Here is an 18,573-nt window from a genome sequence, read left to right as displayed (position 1 = left end):
AAGCACTGAACTTCCTGAGCCACACAGGGACATTAACACAGGTTTGCAGGTGCCAGAGGGTTTAATGTTTGTCCAGAGCCCAGGAGGATGGTACAGATACACACCCAGGGCTCAGTAGTCTGGACTAACTATCATAGCAGGAGTGAAGACGATGTAAAGCTGTTTCACACTGAACGCGATGAGACAAAGTAAGGTGAATCACAGACAAATGGTGCTTTCAGACCGGGCATGAAACGACTGATCTGTTGATTCATGCATGCACGACCACCACCAACCAGCAATGCATTTTTCCTCAGATTTGCATCTCGTTTATGGATTTAACTTCATCCACTGCTCGATATACAGCATTAATTTAAGATAAATAAATAAAGTTTGGTTCTACACCAAAAACACAAACTATCATTACTTACAAGAATACATCCTAAATTAAAAACAGAGGTACAATTAGCATCAAGCTACACTTGGAAATGTATGTTTGTAGTTATTAATGTATTTGCTTAAACCCACTTTAAACCATCATCGAGTGCTTGTAATGAATAACGAGTGTGATGTATAGTTGATTCTGATCCTATAACACATGACAGCTGTCCCATCGGCTGTAGACACGGTGTAATAAAAGCAAATCTCTGTGAGTCTGTCTGTTTGCAGTTTATTATGTCAAGTTATTATTATGCTGCGGACACAAGGGAGTGCAGCGATTCATCTTGGTGCAATATGGACACGCAACACATTCAGAATGACTCAATCTTTAATAAACTACAGAACACGTGCAGGCAGGGCTTATATACTCGAGAAAAAAGAAAAAGAAGAGCATTCGAATCTCAAAATGTAAAATTGAATGCCAACCCATCAAACACATATTAGAGTAATCGAATATTCTGGTCCAGCCCTAAACGTTACACACATGTGTGTTCTGCTCGTGTTTCGTGAATGAGATCTTTATCTAACACTTCATCAACACCCCCAGAGCTTCACAGTCCTAAATCAATCACAATCACATGTTTCTGCTTCTTTGCTGTGTTTTGATGCAGATGTTCAGTACTCTTTCGAAACATAGCGCCTCCCACCATATCATAACAAAAACACTGAATGCTGGGAAATTCTGTCAATGGCTGGTGAAGGGTTACACAAAGGGGGCACAAAAATGGATGTAAAGACATTACATTGCAGTGCTGTTAGTTCCAAATGTATCCCAGACCACAGAGAAGCTTTGCCTGCTCTCCCTCTGCTCTAACACATGCTCATCGGGGAACTGCATCAGAAAGAAATTCATATTTCTTTCTTTCTTTAAGATATATTTTTGAGCAGACAGGAAGTGAAGTGTGTGTGGGCAGGATCAGGAAAGGTCCACGAGCTGTGAATTGAACTTGGGACGCCCACCGCACAACAGTGCTCTATGGATTCATATTCACGGATTATGATCTGAATAGTTGCCAGTGGCTGAACTACAAATGAGTAGGTGTTTCATCAGTGTCGGATCACTAAAAATTCATGTTATTCACTCACAAATGGACGTTTTATTTCAAATATGCATTTATTGAATAAACATAAATCAAGCTTTTACAATAAAACTGAATTCTTGTTACAAAATCTTGATGAAATGATATATGAATATCAGCTGAACTAGACATGATGCGCAGTGTTCAGCTGGAGCTGACAGGTGTAATCCAGGCCTCAGTTCTCCTGCACTACATCACAGGTGTGTGTTCATCTGCGAACGGAAACACTGCTCCTGACGGATGAGCTGGCTGCTTTCTCCCGCTCCATGGCAAACTCCATTTCAATTTTAGCCTGTATTTTCTCCCAGTCCACTTCCACCTGAACAGAAGCAGGAGACAGAAACAATAAAGCGCTATAGAGAGGAGACTGGTTTACACACAGTCTGAACATGTCTTACTCCCTCAGAGTACTGCAGGAATCTCTTGTTGGTTTCCTGCTTCCCAAAGTCCTGCAGGAACTTCTGTCTGTGAGCGAGCACTGTGTCCACGTGAGTTTTGTGCTTGACCGCCAGCTCCAGAGCCCTGCGGAGAGACAGGCGTGAGCGGCACACACACACACACACACACACACAGCGTCGCGCCGTCGCACCTGTCCCAGTTGTAGAGGGTGATGTGTATCTGGATGGCGTGGTAGATGAGGTTGGCCTGCAGTAGAGTGGCTTCGGCCTCCTGCACGTGTCCACTGAAGAGCAGCATGTGAGCCACACACGAGTCTCTGGACGGAAGATCCCTGATGAAGTTGATGTACTGCACTTTATCAATCTAGCAGAGACAGAGACCAGCGTTATAGAGACGGAGAGGAGACAGTGATGAGAGATATCCTCTGGGCAGATTCACCTCTCCTATAGCTGCGTACGCCACTTCTGCTGTGCTCAGCTCTCTATTGGCCATCGCCAGACCGGCCAGACACGACCAGAGCGTCTGATCCTGTAAGACACAACCTCTTCAGACACATCTCTGTACAGGACAGGTCAACCAGCGCTAGTCTGCTGGTCAGAGTGCTTCTGTCATCATCATCTAGCATCAGGTCTGTGGTGAATATCTGACACCTGTTCAAGTTCAAGGAAGACTTCATCCTGGTCTATCACAAATGAATGATGACCATTACTCTACATTAGATTCAGAAATTCTGTTACTGTTCATTTGATCAAATATATACGTATATATCTGTAATATATCTGTATAAATGACCATGAATGTATTATAACACACATTATCAACAGAAGTGTATTTTTAAAGTGACACAGATTACTGCGTTCAAACCTTCTTCATAATGAATCTTAACAGCTCTTTAATGCTTCAGTTGTGGTTTAGTTGTATATAGTGATGTCTGGTTCTTCCCTGTTAGTGCACTAGTGTGACTGCAGTATTATTAGAGTATTCCTGTGTGTTATTAACCGCTGCCCTCTGCTGGAGTCACACACACACACAGAGGAAGACCTCACAAACCAGAGACAGACAGACACATACCTCCTCATCACACACACACACACACGCACGCACACACACACACGCACACACACACAGTGAATCTGTTCAATCATGCTGTGAATCACTGCTCTGATGGAGATGATGTCAGAACAGAGCTGTGCATGAAGACTAACAAGACTGAATATATTCAGCAGCTTACAGCTAACGATACAATTTACATATGTGGTTATTCAATTAAATTAAAATATAGTTTCAAACTATTACTGCATTATTTAATTGTTACACCATTAATATTTCATAGTACTAAACAGAGCTAATGCTTGATCCTCTGCTGCCATCTCCTGGTTATCATGGTCATGTCATGCCATTTTCATCTTAAAAAGTCTTTATTTTTATGCACATCTTTTCATGTAGAGTTCATGAAGGAGAAGTGAACTTTAAACTGAGTTTAACTGCACAGATGTAGAGTTGAGAAATAATGAAGTCTTTAAAACACTATAAGATTTTAAAGACGTGTTGATGGCTATAAAGGTAAGACACTGATGATCTAGTATACCATCATGATGTTGTTTAAGATATTAGCCTAAGCAGTTATGATAGCGTGTCTGGTTCTCCTGGCTCATGTTGTTAAATAACATGAAACGGTATGTTTCTGCTGCTATCATTATTAACGGTATGGCCACTGTTTTGTTTCTCAGTTTCTCATGTTAAATGAGCTTTATGTGAAGTGCTAAAGCATGTGTGTATGGTCAAGTGTTCAGATGTCTGGTGTGTGACACTAGCCAACAGTCTCTGAACACGGAAAGCTTTGACCACTCAATCAATTACAGTTTAAAATACCATATGTTCAGATAGAAAGCAGTTATTTTAAATAGTGAAATCATTTCACAATATTACTACTTTTGCTGTATTTTACATTTACTTTACATTTAGTAGTTTAGCAGATGCTTTTATCCAAAGCCACTTACAAATGAAGAGAACGAAAGATATCAGAAGAGCAATGATATATCAGTGCTTTAACAAGACTCATCTTAACACAGCACATGGAGCAAGGGCTTTTTGTTTTGTTTTATACATATGTATATAAAACACACACACTCACACACGCACACACACAAAGAAAACAAGTAGATAGAATACAAAATTCAAGTTTTCCAGGCACGTCCACATCGCATCGAGTTAAAAACATCTAAACTTGTCAGAATGCCGCAAGCGCCAGAATATCAGACCTCACCTGAAGCAGGAAGTTGGTCACCAGATCACACGGTAACCAGTTAAACCATAACACCGGAGAGCGGCAAGATGTTTTGCTCTGAGGTGCTCGCGCATCACAGTTGTGCTGCCGTGGTACACCATATCGGTTTTGCAAAGGGAACAAAGGGCCATTTTATTTGTCCTCTGTTTAAAGTATTCCCATACTTTTGATAACAGTGGTCTCTGTTTTTGTGATAGAATGCAACTTTCTCCATTCCCAGTATGCCATTACGCGAGATGTAAACAAACAGCGTGACGCGTCATTGCAGCACTAGTTCAAACCCTTCTGACTGGTGGTGCATGTGCTCTGTTTTAGCTCGGAGATGTTTAGTGAGTGTGTGTGACCTCTGACCTTGGCGAAGCGGCAGATGCGGAGAGCGTCCTCCCAGCGGCCGCTGCTGGTGTACTCGTGCAGTAAGCTGGGGTACGGGGACACAGCGCTGCGCACCAGAGAGCCGTCCACCCGTCTGACCGTCACCTGACTGCCCTCATAGCTCACCATCTGAGGAGGACGGCTGAACTCACTGCACACACACACACACACACACACACACACAGATCAGCTCTCCATACCTGCAGCTTCACCACTACACACATACTGCACTGACACCACTGGAAAGATCTAGAAACACTCTTCTTTAGCTTTCATACATTTCTATTCAGACCATTTCATTTTGTTCCATATGAACATGAATATCTGACCAGACGTTCATACTGTGCTGGTCGCTCATATAAATATATCTGTGTATAAGCAGGTGTTTCCTGCGTCTCTGTGCTGCAGTGAGTGTGTACCTGCTGTCTCTGCTGAAGATGGTTTTGGGCAGCAGGTCTTTGTCCACAAACACCACGCTAGGATAATACCAGACTGTGAAGCGGCTGTCCTGGATCCCACACAGGATGTTAGCCGAGTCGTTCCAGGCCATAGTGTCCACCATCGACCCTGAGATCACACAGATCACACACAGATCACACACAGATCAGATCAGATCAGAAGCAGACTTTAACACAGACGCCTGACTGAACTCTCACCGATCTTGTGCATGCTGTGTGCTCGGCCCAGCTTCCTCACAGAGGTCAGGTAGAGGTCACGGTTTTTATCGATGAGTGCGATCCTTCTGTCACTGGACGAGCCACACTGATCCAGCGCGACGAACACCACCTCTATCTGAACACAGACACATGATCATCCCTGATCCGACACTACAAGACCAAACACTCCTCGTTAATCTCCACGAAAATCACACTCTCTCATGTAGGATCTTTTCAGAATAAGTGATAACTTTACAACCACAATAGGAGTATGTTGTTTATAGTAGGAAAGTAATCTGGGACAGTAAAGTATGCAGAGAGCAGTATACTATGACTACTGTGAAATCTGTCATATTTCTCTGGTCACACACAGTGTTTTGTGTACTATACAGCAGGGAAGTGTGTGATTTCAGATGTCTGAATGATTCAGCTGTTAGAACAAATCAGATGAATCAATGATTCAATGACTCACTCGTTAGCTTCTACTTTCATATTCAGAGAATCCTTTTATTTTTAAAAATAATTTCATATTTGAAATGATAATAAATAGAAGTTAAACCTAAATTAAAACATACGGTCATAATTTATGCAATGTTGAATCAACAAGTAAGTGAGTGTGTGTGTGTGTGTCTGTGTGTGAGTGTGCTTGTGTGTGTGTGTACCTTGTGGGTCAAAGGTTTGCCATCACCAATGGCTTTTCCTGTCTGAGCCTCGAACAGAAAGACGACTGGAAGAGAGAAGGAAGACCCTGTGACTGATCACATTATAACACACCTGCCCCTCGTAGTGGAAATGACATTTATCTGGTTCAGTCCAGCACCTACAGTACCAGGATGATGAAGAAGGAACCAGGCTGGACATTTCAGCAAGACAATGATCCCAAACACAGCCAAGAAACTCTCAGAGAAAGAACATAAAGCTGCTGGAATGACCAGCCAATCACCTGACTGGAATCCAATAGAAATCAAGAACTAAAGGTCAGAGGTCATAGACCAAAACCACACCTGAGCAAAGCATGCCACCAGTTCCTCCTACAGCTGTACAACAAAGTATTAAACACATTTCCCTGTATCATTCCATTTTATTACACAGAACTTCATTTGTTTTCTCTGTACATGTGGATTACTTTGGTTGTTATTGACGTCAGCGGCACCTTTAGAAATATATTTACTGGAAAAATGGTGCTGTGTTCAATACTTATTTGAGCCGCTGTATATAGTACAAGCTGTCTGACTGAACACAGGCTGAGGACATGTCTCTGGGACGCTGGAGGACACTCGTGTGTTGAAGGAGAAGCACTGGTGTGTGTGTGTGTGTGTGTGTGTGTGTGCCGGTCAGCACCTCGTTCATCGCTCGTGTCTCGTATGGCGATGCTGTCGTTGCTCAGAGAGATGGACTGAGAGCTCAGGATGTCCATCCTCAACCCGGGACTCTTGGGAGACGACACCAAACGGCCCTCATACGAGTACACAAACAGCTCTGCTCCATCCACCAACAGAAAGTGCCTGCACAGAGTGTGTGTGTGTGTGTGTGTGAGGGAGAGAGAACACATCATAGTCCTCCAGAATAACTCTGAATCAAGCTCCACCTGCTGAAGAGACTCTGAGAAACGTGCACTGATCAAAATCATGTTTATTTGTTTAAACTAGACTTTCATTTGGTTTGTCTAACAGCAAATAACCATAGAAGAAGATGAAAAGAAAGCATGTTGTTTAAGCTTGAGAGCTGATGTGCAGAACACATGACTGCAGGGTCTATTCATTTTTATGGGTTTTAAGCACATCATAAAAATATGATGCCTGTTGAAGACATCAGAATTAACATTAAGGGATTTAAAAGCTGTCTTTATTCATAATAAATAAACTACATTCAATATTTTTACTATTACTATTTTCATTGCATAGCCAATTTAGTTTTAAGTAATTAAAATCCAAAACAAAAGAAAAAATATTCTAATATAATAGAAACATCTGCTAAAAGGCTGATATAGTGTTGTGTTCCTCACCTCTCGGCCTGCACGATGAGACTGACCGTTCCCTCCTTCAGGTCAAAGATCAGCGGCGTGTTCCAGTTCTTAGCACTGAAACAGCACAAGAGCGCGTCAGAGCGGGCACAGACGGACGGACGGACTGATGGAGCAGTGATAGGACACACACCTGTAGACGTAACACTGCAGAGAGGTGGTGACCACCAGATGACCGTGAGCCAGTGAGGCTTTGATGACCCGATCTCTGAACTCCAGGACATCCACTGCATCATTCAGCACGTTTCTGACCTGAGAAACAAACACACCGACTCATGATCACTGACCCTGAAGATGCATTTCCAAGATTAAAGCACGTGTGCTGCCACAATCACCTGCAACATGATGCTCACTGCTCTGAACACATTTAAACTCTTCAGGGAAATTCACCTGAACTTCACAAATCAGTCAAAGCTTACTTTCAACAGAAAACATCTAGAATTCATCTAGAATGAGTGTACTGTAGACAGCACAGGTCCACACATGGGTTCAGAGCAGCACAAAGCACTTTACTAATGCTGCAGAGAGTAAAACCATGCCTTGTTATTACGTTCAGCACACATAATGCTATATTCATGAGCTGCACTGAAAGCCAAGGACTCAGTCACTGTTCCCTAACTTAAATGTGTACTTTTCATTACACCAGTGAGAATCTAATAATAATTACTGAGAAAATGGAAATAACCAAACTGGTGAGTAAAAAGGAGCATTACAGTAGTGAGAATGTGTGTGTTAAATGTGCAGAATGGTGTGAGACGTCCACAGGCTTGATCTCCAGCTCTGTCTCAGACTGTGTCTGTGTGTACCTGCATGGTGCGTCTCTTAGTGAGTGTGATCTCAAAGTTCCTCCACTCCCAGCGCTGCTCTACCACATGAGCGAACAGCACCTGTCCGTTCCCACAGGCTCCGGCCAGCTGAGTGCCATCTGCAGACCAGGCCAGACTGAACAGACTTCCTGTGCTGGGCTTCTCCAGGGAGTACGACCACTGACGCGCACGCACACACACACACAGAGAGAGAGAGTAAGCACACACACACACACACACACACACACACACACACACACACACAGAGGGAGAGTAAACACACACACACACACACACACAGAGGGAGAGTAAACACACACACACACACACACACACACACACACACACACACACACACACAGAGAGAGAGAGAGTAAACACACACACACACACACACACAGAGAGAGAGAGAGTAAGCACACGACACAGAAACAGAGGCCGCAGGACCAAGCAGACAAGCACTGACAACTGCTCTATGCTCAAGAAAGATAAATAGTGCTAAGAAAAGTGTGTGTGTGTGTGTGTGTCACTGATATATGCTGTGCTGTAATGACTCCCTGTGGATGTATGTGCTGAATCAGCACCATTATATCAGAAACTTTAAATACGCCTGTCCTGACACACACACACACACACACACACTCAGCAAGGGTCTACACATGCTGTCAGGCTGTAGGGATGTGATCTGTGTAAATCTGGCACAGCTGGCTTCACTTACATCTGCTATTATACACACAGGACAGATATGGTGTACAAATAAACACACACACACACCTTCTGACAAAATACATATACTGTAGGAAATTACACACAGTGACAGAGTGTGTGCACATTTGGTTTGTAAAAGACAATTCCTCAATTTCTGGACATTTTGTCAATCAGCTTTATAGAAGCAGTTTTCTAACGTTATTAAATGCATGCATCCTTTATGTCCAATACATGTAATTATTAGAATAATAAGATACTCTTAGGCTGTTAATCACACAGACGGTTTAATGCAGCTCAGAAATGGCATGAATGCATTTACACACAGTTACAACTGAATAAATTATGCTGTGATTAATGATTTGAAGAATAACATTGTGAATATTTTACTTCTTATTTTCTTATTTGAGCACTTCAAGACTGTATATATGACTGTAATAAAGGGCAGAAGAAAGAGGCTAAATGAACGGAGAAATGTGGCACACCTCACCAGAAAAATCATTTTATCAGAGGATCACATAATGAGATTTTGAGTAAAGATTAGGAGCTGAAATAAAAAAATAAATATCCTCTGTGGATGTGCATGGATGAGTCGTTCACTATACCATCAAATAAGATGCAGTTTGTGTGAACTTTAACAAACTTGAACCTCTACATTAAAGGTGTGTGAGATGAAGTGAAATAGAGAGTCTCTGGAGATGCTGAGGGGGCTGTGTGTGTGTGTGTGTGTGTGTGTGTCTTACCCCGGTCTTATCACACAGTCTGAGTGTGTGGAAGGAGCCCATGGCGAAGAGCTCTCCGTCTGGAGCCCAGGCCACTGAGGTGATGGGGTAATCATGAGCTGAGCTGGAGAAGAGCATCCGGCCGTAGCTGTCCCACACCTGCAGCACACACACACACACACACACACACACACACACACACACACACACACACACACACACACACACACACACTCACACTCTCAGACACTCAGACACTCACCAGCATGAGTTCAGCGGGTCAAACGCCTCATATTATGCTGCTAAAACAACATTATGTGGTGTATTTGGTGTAATGAAATGTGGTTATGCGGTTTAAGATTCAAAAGCACATTATTTTCCACATCTTGCTTATTATTGTTTCTCCTCTTTGCTCCTTCTTCTGAAACGCATCGATTCTCACAAAGGTCATCGTTCTGAAAAGCGCGGTGTGCTGTGATTGGCTGAATACCTCAAGCGTGTGACAGAAATGTTATGCCTCTGAACATACTGTAATCCGTCCGGCCGGAGTGATCGTGATTCCCCCTGTGGGGTCAAAGTTCAGTCAGAAACAACAAGCCAAAGAGACAAGATGGCAGGCTTGTGTCCAGTTCTGTTGTCTGTTGTCGGATCACGTCACTTGTGTCCGGTGTAGACATGCTGTGAGTTTATTAATGGGTCATGTTATAGCCCTGCTTGTTTTGAATGTTTTTATGAAATATCTGTATTGACTGCATGATCATATCATCGTATTATTTACTGCCATGCAATGAGTAACGAGTAACACTGCTGTAGGATGAGTTGAGCCCAATCTGAACCTCAGGAGCCTGAGTGGAGCGTCAGCGGATGTTAAAAAGAAAACCCATTTTCATTCAAACAAATCGATGTAAACTACACATTTGACTTAATCAATAAAATCATTTATCGTCCAGCCCTAGGAGATGGGGAGGGAATATGCAGCTGTTTGCATTTCCACACCAAACCAGCTCTTTTTAAGACACGCCTCAAAGATGACATTTTCCAGATGATATAATAAAGGATCTGTGGGGAATTCTGTGCTGGACGTTCACAGACACATTCTGGGGACACCCAAGACCAATACTGTAGCTTGTAAAAAGGAGCATAACAGGTGCTCTTTAAGGACGCTTAAATAATTGTATTTTGTTGGGAAACAAAACAAAAAGGGTGAGGATATTACATTTTAGAAATTCATGCAACATTACGAGTTTGAGGCTTTCTGCTTCGATTTAAGACCTTTAAGGTCTTCATTTTTGGAAGGGCAGACTTTTGAAGACCAGCAGAAACCCAGTGTTTACATTGATCTTTACCTTATATTTGCAGTCTTCTCCTCCTGACAGTATGAGATCATTGACAGCACTCCAGTCCACCTTCAGAATGACCCCGTCATGAGCTCTCCACTGCACACACACACACACACACACACACACACTCAGTGGATCTGATCTTACTGAGGACATCTGTGATTATATCTGACGTGAGACTGGATTCAGACATTCAGCACCGTCTGGCTCTGGCACGTGTGTGTGTGTGTGTTTAACCCCAAAGACCTGCAGTAACTGCATCATTTATCAACAGTGTGTACACACAGATGTGTGTGTGATGAGGGCAGAAGAACAGTTTCACTGTATATATAAGCTACATATGACCGCCCAGCCTGAACACATGTGTACTTGTGCTAATCTGTGTTCTGTTGTCTCTACACACCATCAGTGACACTGCCCTCGGGTCTGAGCTCAGGAGGTCAAAGGTCACATCAGTCTCATCAGTATTATGAGCTACTTCTGACACGAGTCATGTGACAGGACTATCACCAGCTAACCCCAGGAACTGTAAACGTGTGTTAGTTTCTCTCGTCTTCCACAGAATGTCATTTAATTAAAAGTAATGTTCATTGATTTTACAAGCTGACTGTCTTTATAGAATACTTACAGATATCAGAGTGAATATAGATTTGTCAGAGAACGTTATGTTTACTAATAAGTTTTTGTTTACTGGCCAAACAGAAAGAAACACTCTGGTGGCTGTTCAATGGTAGATGCACTCGCAGTGAGTCAGACGTCTAGTGAATGTTGAATAACTGAGTGTATGAACAGAAGTCTTAGCTGTGATGGCGTGTGTGTGTGTGTGTGTGTGTGAGTGCGTGTGTGTGTGTGTGTGTGTGTGTGATGGCGTGTGTGAGGGAGTGTGTGTGTGTGTGTGTGTGTGTGTGTGTGAGTGTGTGTGTGTGTGTGAATGTGTGTGTGTGTGTGTGTGTGTGTGTGTGTGAGTGTGTGTGTGTGTGTGTGTGTGTGAATGTGTGTGTGTGTGTGTGTGTGTGTGTGTGAGTGTGTGTGTGAGGGAGTGTGTGTGTGTGTGTGTGTGTGTGAGTGTGTGTGTGTGTGTGTGTGTGTGATGGCGTGTGTGAGGGAGCGTGTGTGTGTGTGTGCGTGTGTGTGTGTGTGTGTGTGTGATGGCGTGTGTGTGTGTGTGTGTGTGTGTGTGTGTGAATGTGTGTGTGTGTGTGTGTGTGAGTGTGAGTGTGTGTGTGTGTGAATGTGTGTGTGTGTGTGTGTGTGTGTGTGTGAGTGTGTGTGTGAGGGAGTGTGTGTGTGTGTGTGTGTGTGTGTGAGTGTGTGTGTGTGTGTGATGGCGTGTGTGAGGGAGCGTGTGTGTGTGTGTGTGATGGCGTGTGTGAGGGAGTGTGTGTGTGTGTGTGTGTGTGTGCGTGTGTGTGTATGATGGCGTGTGTGAGGGAGTGTGTGTGTGTGTGTGTGTGTGCGTGTGTGTGTGTGATGGCGTGTGTGAGGGAGTGTGTGTGTGTGTGTGTGTGTGTGAGTGTGTGTGTGTGTGTATGATGGCTTGTGTGAGGGAGTGTGTGTGTGTGTGATGGCGTGTGTGCGTGTGTGTGTATGATGGCGTGTGTGAGGGAGTGTGTGTGTGTGTGTGTGTGAGTGTGTGTGTGTACGCTGTACCTGCAGGACTTTAGCGCTGGGCTGCAGTGGTTTGATCACCAGCTGTCGACCTGATGTGTACAGAACCCGTCCGGAGTCTGGAGCCCAGGCCACGGAGTACACCGGAGTCCCTGCACACACCATCACACACACACCACACAACAGACCGTCTGCATTCATTAAGTGCTGTAAATCCTGCTATTCTAACATAGCGTAAATATAATCTACAGCTATTCTCACTGAGTGTAAATAGAAATAATTGCTAGTTTAACAGAGCAAACAGCTGCTGTCTTATAGTAATGGAAAGCTGTGAATCAATGAGTGAGGCACTTTTATAGCACTTCATTGTGTATATATATCTCACATCAGACACCGGATTTTCACAGCCAATCAAATTGAGGCACTGAAGATTTGACTAAAGTAGGTTTGAACTCTGCTGCTCCATCAGCGCCACCTGCTGTCAGAGAGTGCATTCACATTCAGTCTGTGTGCAGTCTCTGTCTGGACTAAAAACAGACCAGATTTACATGCTCAGATCTAATTTATGACCGGTTGATGAAAAACAAGCTTATGTGGATGCTACACATTTAAATAATTCAGATAATGATTCTAGAATTATTTATGATGCATGATAAAATCGTGATAGAAAATGTGCATCTGTGACATCTCTAATAGTAATGTGGTAAGATTTGTCTTCTTTCTTTCGTGTTCTGCAGAAGAAGGAAAGGCACACAGTGTGTGTGGGTGAGTGTGTGAGTGTGTGTGTGGGTGAGTGTGTGTGTGTGAGTGTGTGTGTGGGTGAGTGTGTGTGCATGTGTCTGTGTGCCTGTGTGAGTGTGTGTGGGTGAGTGTGTGAGTGTGTGTGTGTGAGTGTGTGTGTGGGTGAGTGTGTGTGCATGTGTGCGTGTGAGTGTGTGTGTGTGTGTGTGTGTGTGTGAGTGTGTGTGTGGGTGAGTGTGTGTGCATGTGTCTGTGTGCCTGTGTGAGTGTGTGTGGGTGAGTGTGTGAGTGTGTGTGTGTGAGTGTGTGTGTGGGTGAGTGTGTGTGCATGTGTGCGTGTGAGTGTGTGCGTGTGAGTGTGTGTGTGTGAGTGTGTGAGTGTGTGCGTGTGTGAGTGTGTGTGCATGTGTGCGTGTGAGTGTGTGTGTGTGAGTGTGTGTGCATGTGTGAGTGTGTACCTTGTTGGGCCAGAGTAGACCTCAGCATCCCACTCTTAGACCAGATCTTCAGCTGTCCATCTTCACCAGCTAACACACACACACACACACACACACAACACATTAGCTCATTAACACTCTGATCCGTCTGCTTAAATATTAGTCATAATCTGAAGTTTTTCTGAGTGAAGTGGAAAAATAAGCAAGGTAAAGCCTCACAGAAGTGTCTAAACTAATCTTCCAGTTCAACTGAATAGTAACACCGTTAATAAGACGGAGAGTGTTCACTCTGAGTCTGGTCTCTTTCTCACTCAGTGCACTGCGGCAGGACTATCAGACACATCACAGACACTACTGTAGGACTTCCTGTCACAGTAACTTCCTGTGAAGCTGCTATCAAACACGGGCTACTATAATCAAGAACAGTGCTATCCAGATGAGTGGCTTGACTGATGTCATGTGTGTTATGTCTGGGCTGTATGAAGGGAAGTCCTACAGGTCAGTAGATGACCACAGACACAGCGCTAGACAACGGTTCACTCCCAGCAGAATCAATCTCTTCCTGCCTTCCTCTGTATTTTTATCATTCCTGGTCTGTTTCCTTGCTATAAAGATCAGAAGTATGATAATAAAGTAAAGTGTTTTCTTAACTCAAAAAAGCAGGAAGAGATCTGGTATGTTAACACGCTACGCTCAGTCACAGCCGAACAGCTTCATCTTTACTAGAGTTTGGACAAATGTAGGCTACTAAACAAAACTAATCTGTATTTATAAAGTATTATTTTTTAAGATATTTTAAAATGTTTGCTGCATTGTAAGAAAAATGCTATTCCAATAAAAGGTTTGAGAGAGAACTGTCAGTAAAGCAGAGCGATCAGTGTACAGGGCTTTACCGCTGGTTAATAAACACAGGACACAACCTAGAAATATATTTCAGAATATAAACTGCCACTGGTTATTGTCAGTAAGATTTAACGTCACTAAATGTGTTTGTTTGTGTGCCTGTGTGTCTGAAAAGATATCAGTTTTAAAGCAGTGGGTCATTCACTCGTTGCTTTGATTAAATCTACTTGTGATTCTGTTAACAAACAGGTTTCTCTACTCAAGGGTTTATTGCTAGTGCAGCAGAAAGACAGCGCAGGTCATGTGTGTGCAGTGTGTCTGCTCTAATCAGAGTAAAACCGCTTTTAATGGGACATGGACTGTGACTTAGTACATTTACCCCCCGTGAGCAGCTACAGCACCCCCAACCTAAAACACCTTACCACGCCCCTGCTGACTCAAAAACACTACGCCCATGTTACAGTCTCTGGTGCTGAATTAACCCTTTCATGTGTTGTGGTGCGTGTATGTTTAAACTGGTGAGGTGTATTTGTTCGTTCATGAACGAGAGGAAGCGAAGAAGAGCTGGGTTTGGGGAACTCTCAGTTGAGTTTGTCCACGTCTGTTTGGATGCTTTAAACTGTTTTGAATGTTTCAACTGGCAAGGCTTAGAAGGTGCTATTGATAAGCTTGTGTGACGATGAGCAGGCCGTGTTTAACGCTAGTCACTGTAGGATCTGAGAGAGATGTGAGAGAGTCTTTTGAGGGTGCACCTGTGATGAGAGCCGTCCCGTCATGATTCCAGCGTCCAGCGAGCACAGCTCCTCTGTGGGCCTCCACGCTCTTCTCTACACGTCCAGATCTAGACACCAGGTGGAGTTTACCTGCTCAACACACACACACACACACACACACACACACACACACACACACACTAATCAAGCTTCTGCTGCTTCCACTAACAATCCCACCATCACACAAAGAAGTCGTGGTCTAATGGTTAGAGGGTTGGACTCCCAATCGAAGGGTTGTGAGTTTGAGTCCCGGGCCGGACGGAATTGTGGGTGGGGGGAGTGCATGTACAGTTCTCTCTCCACCTTCAATACCACGACTTAGGTGCCCTTGAGCAAGGCACTGAACCCCCAACTGCTCCCCGGGCGCCGCAGCATAAATGATGAACACTGCTCCGGGTGTGTGCTCACAGTGTGTGTGTGTGTGTGTGTTCACTGCTCTGTGTGTGTGCACTTCGGATGGGTTAAATGCAGAGCACAAATTCTGAGTATGGGTCACCATACTTGGCTGAATGTCACTTTCACTTCACTCACTTCACAGAGAGGACTTCTTTCAGGAGCTGATCACTGAGAGCTTCTTTAGAGAACCAGGAACGGATCTTTAAAACCTTTTTAAGAACCTTTATGTTTTATGAGTGCAGTACACTCTCTTCCAAAATACTAGATGAGAATAACAGAGCACTAAACGACCATTCGACTAAATGTGTGTGTGTGTGTGTGTGTGTGTGTGTGGAACACATGATATGATATGTAAAAATTGGTAGCCCTGCGCTCTGCTTTATTAAGGCGGGGGGTGAAATGCTGGTTTTCACTCAATCTCCTGTTAATCTTGAGTACCTATAGAGTAGTACTGCATCCTTCATAACTCCAAAAAGTCTTTAGTTTTATTATATTTATAAGAGAAAGATAGTCTGTACCGATTTTTCCCGGAAAAACACGACCATCTGGAGGCGTGAGGTGTGGGCGGAGCTAAAGAATCACGAGCGCCAGCAGGCTTTTGAGTTGAGAGCATGTGGAAGCTCTGACACAGATCCAGAGGCTGAAATTTAACAAGAGCAGCATCAGCAAAGGCGGTATGCTATGTGGTATGTATTGAAACTGTATATATTTGCTTAGCGGTTTTGGAAAATGACTAAGTTCCACTTTATGTCGTCTTTTTTTTCTTTTTTTTAAGCTGTACATGTGGAAAGTGCAGTTTGATGACAACATCGCATGTTGTTTACTTGATGTGCTGACGCGCCGATAGCTAAGTTAACAACACAGAGATATTTGAAGCAGTTTTACTCACTGCCTGCGGTTCCAACACACGATCGTGACCCTTTTTAGTTGGGACTGCATTATCCTTAAGAAATAAACGATGTGCAAATCCGTCGTCAAACTGGGCCTTGTTTGTAAAACAAGCATCTTCGAAATGTAGGGAACAAACACAAACACTTGCACAACTCCGTTGATGCTCTGTAAAAATAAACTCCATCCACTGGTCCCTTAATGCTGTTTCTCTTTTGGTAATCTGTGCAGGGTTGTCTTGCCCTGGCAACCAAAAACACACTTCTTTTGTGACTTTTCGCGACGCTCTCGCTCTGATCAGGCTGTGCTCAGTCTCTCAGTGCTCTGCTATACAGGAGCACTTAGGACCCACGTAAGGAAATTCTGCTCCATCTAACGTCACACAGACCCATACTCGAAAAAAACTTTCCGAAACTTGTGACAAACCGGAAGAGTTTTTTTTGGAACAAAAATACTCCTTCAAACGTACAACTTAATTTTTGAAACTTTGTCCATGTTTAGCATGGGAATCCAACTCTTTAACAGTGTAAAAAACTCAGTATGCATGAAATAGCATTTCACCCCCCCTTTAAGAGCATGTGAGCGCAGTCAAGCTCAGAAGATCAGCTTACTGCTTTGCTGTACTTCTGATCAAGTAAAGGCAGAAGAGACTTGTTGGACACACCGTCAGTGCTGGTGAGGGCGAAGCTGTCGGCCGCGGCCTGCTTCCTGCCGCTCAGGCTGCGGGGGGGCCAGTGCAGGTCCAGGGGGTAGATGTGCTCCTGGAGATGGACCAGCACACTGGTGTCGTTGCTCTGCAGGTTCCACCGCAGGATCTGATGGTCATCACTGCAGGAGTACAGCTCATCAGCACTCGTCCAGCCCACACAGCTCACCAGCTCTCTGTGTGCTCAGGGGTCAAGGGTCAACTACAACTAAACCGTTTACTGCCAGGCATCTGTGGGTTCCTCTATTTGTGCAGTTCGGATGGAAAATGTGTGCCTTCTTATAATTTCAGTCACTTAACAGAAGTTAATAAAAGTTGCCAAATAAATGTTAAAAATAGCTACATTTGTTGCTTCCTCACTGATGATGATGATGATGATGATGGTAACACACATATCAGTCACACAGCAACACTTTAAGAGTTTATAAAGGGTCCTGAGTCAGGATCACACAGAGAGCAGTGCTAATATTTGGTAGCATGTTTCTCTTGGCTGTTTAATGATAAATACATTTATTTAAAAACAACAACACCATGTTAGTGTGTAAACACGTCACGTCCCAATCCTCCTCCTCAGATAAAAAGAGATGTGATCAGTGATGTATGAAATATTCTCACTCGAGTGTGTAACAGACAGTGTGTTCGCCGTTATAGTTAAAGAGTATAGAAAGGTGGAAATGCGAAGGAAGGAATCAATGTAAAGGATATGTTTGGGTTCCTTCAGCAGAGATGTTTTCAGCCGCATCCTTCAGCGTCCCTCTGAGGCTCGGAAGGGGATGTTTATCTGTTTTTAAGGAGAAAGCTCCTCTGAGTCATCAATCATAAAAATCGTGAAGAAGAACAGAAACATGTTTACCTGACGGAAGGCGCCGTTGCCACGGAGACGCTTTAGCATACACAGTGCTAGCCGGCTAATTCTGACGAAGTCGCTTTGAATCCACGAAATAATCTGGATTCTGACTATCGTGATGACGAACACTTCTGAGTAAACGCTAAGTTAGTCGTCAACATTATGACTCAGTCTCCTTGTTTGTTATCCGACTGTTTGCTTTCTTTGCAGTACACTAGAAAGTAAACTGATTAGACAACTGCGCCCCACGTGATCTCGCGAGATGAAATTCATTCAACTACAACAATATTTCTCGCGAGATGTTCTGAGCTCATTCTAATCATATTTTGTATTTTTATATTTTGTATTTGTAATCCATCTAATCACTTTATTTATTCAAATGTACTCAAATTTGTATGTATTTCTTAAATATTTACTAAAGTTCTCAAAAAGCTGTCTATTTTTTGTTAACGGTTTTTAATTAATGACTTGTTTTTCTTTAGCTACTTAATTTATGCTGTTCTTTAAAAAAAAAAAATACAATGC

General features: G+C 43.4%; 1 protein-coding gene across 2 annotated transcripts; it reads right to left on the bottom strand.

The window, feature by feature from the left end:
* Positions 1-1,497: 1,497 nt before the first annotated feature.
* ift80 (intraflagellar transport 80 homolog (Chlamydomonas)) lies at positions 1,498-18,315 on the bottom strand. Of its 2 annotated transcripts, XM_026283054.1 has the most exons (20): positions 18,055-18,314; positions 17,907-17,982; positions 17,160-17,381; positions 15,191-15,301; positions 13,617-13,685; positions 12,460-12,569; positions 10,816-10,905; positions 9,491-9,628; positions 8,043-8,222; positions 7,370-7,488; positions 7,219-7,293; positions 6,555-6,718; positions 5,876-5,940; positions 5,214-5,349; positions 4,977-5,124; positions 4,537-4,708; positions 2,337-2,426; positions 2,089-2,261; positions 1,898-2,021; positions 1,498-1,818 (listed from the first exon to the last, which is right to left on the bottom strand). In XM_026283054.1, the coding sequence occupies exons 2-20, from the start codon at positions 17,941-17,943 to the stop codon at positions 1,708-1,710; spliced, it is 2,334 nt and encodes a 777-aa protein (XP_026138839.1). In that variant the 5' UTR covers positions 17,944-17,982; positions 18,055-18,314; the 3' UTR covers positions 1,498-1,707. The 2 variants fall into 2 exon arrangements, with proteins under 2 accessions (XP_026138839.1, XP_026138840.1); XM_026283055.1 differs by lacking the exon at positions 8,043-8,222 and having other exon boundaries at positions 18,055-18,315.
* Positions 18,316-18,573: the final 258 nt, after the last annotated feature.

Source organism: Carassius auratus, chromosome 15 (genome assembly GCF_003368295.1).
Source record: "Carassius auratus strain Wakin chromosome 15, ASM336829v1, whole genome shotgun sequence".
NCBI lineage: Eukaryota > Metazoa > Chordata > Actinopteri > Cypriniformes > Cyprinidae > Carassius > Carassius auratus.
The sequence above is the reverse complement of the archived record's forward strand: the minus strand, read 5'-3'. Positions and strand labels throughout refer to the sequence as shown.

Bases quoted from the DNA above. Each gene is read 5' to 3' on its own strand.
- ift80 (XM_026283054.1), bottom strand. From the start codon at position 17,943: ATGCGGCTGAAAACATCTCTGCTGAAGGAACCCAAAC. The intron at 7,489-8,042 runs GTACACACAGAC...TTTGTTTCTCAG, and splicing joins CTAAGAGACGCACCATGCAG to GTCAGAAACGTGCTGAATGA. The intron at 1,819-1,897 runs GTAAGACATGTT...GCTTCTGTTCAG, and splicing joins TCCTGCAGTACTCTGAGGGA to GTGGAAGTGGACTGGGAGAA.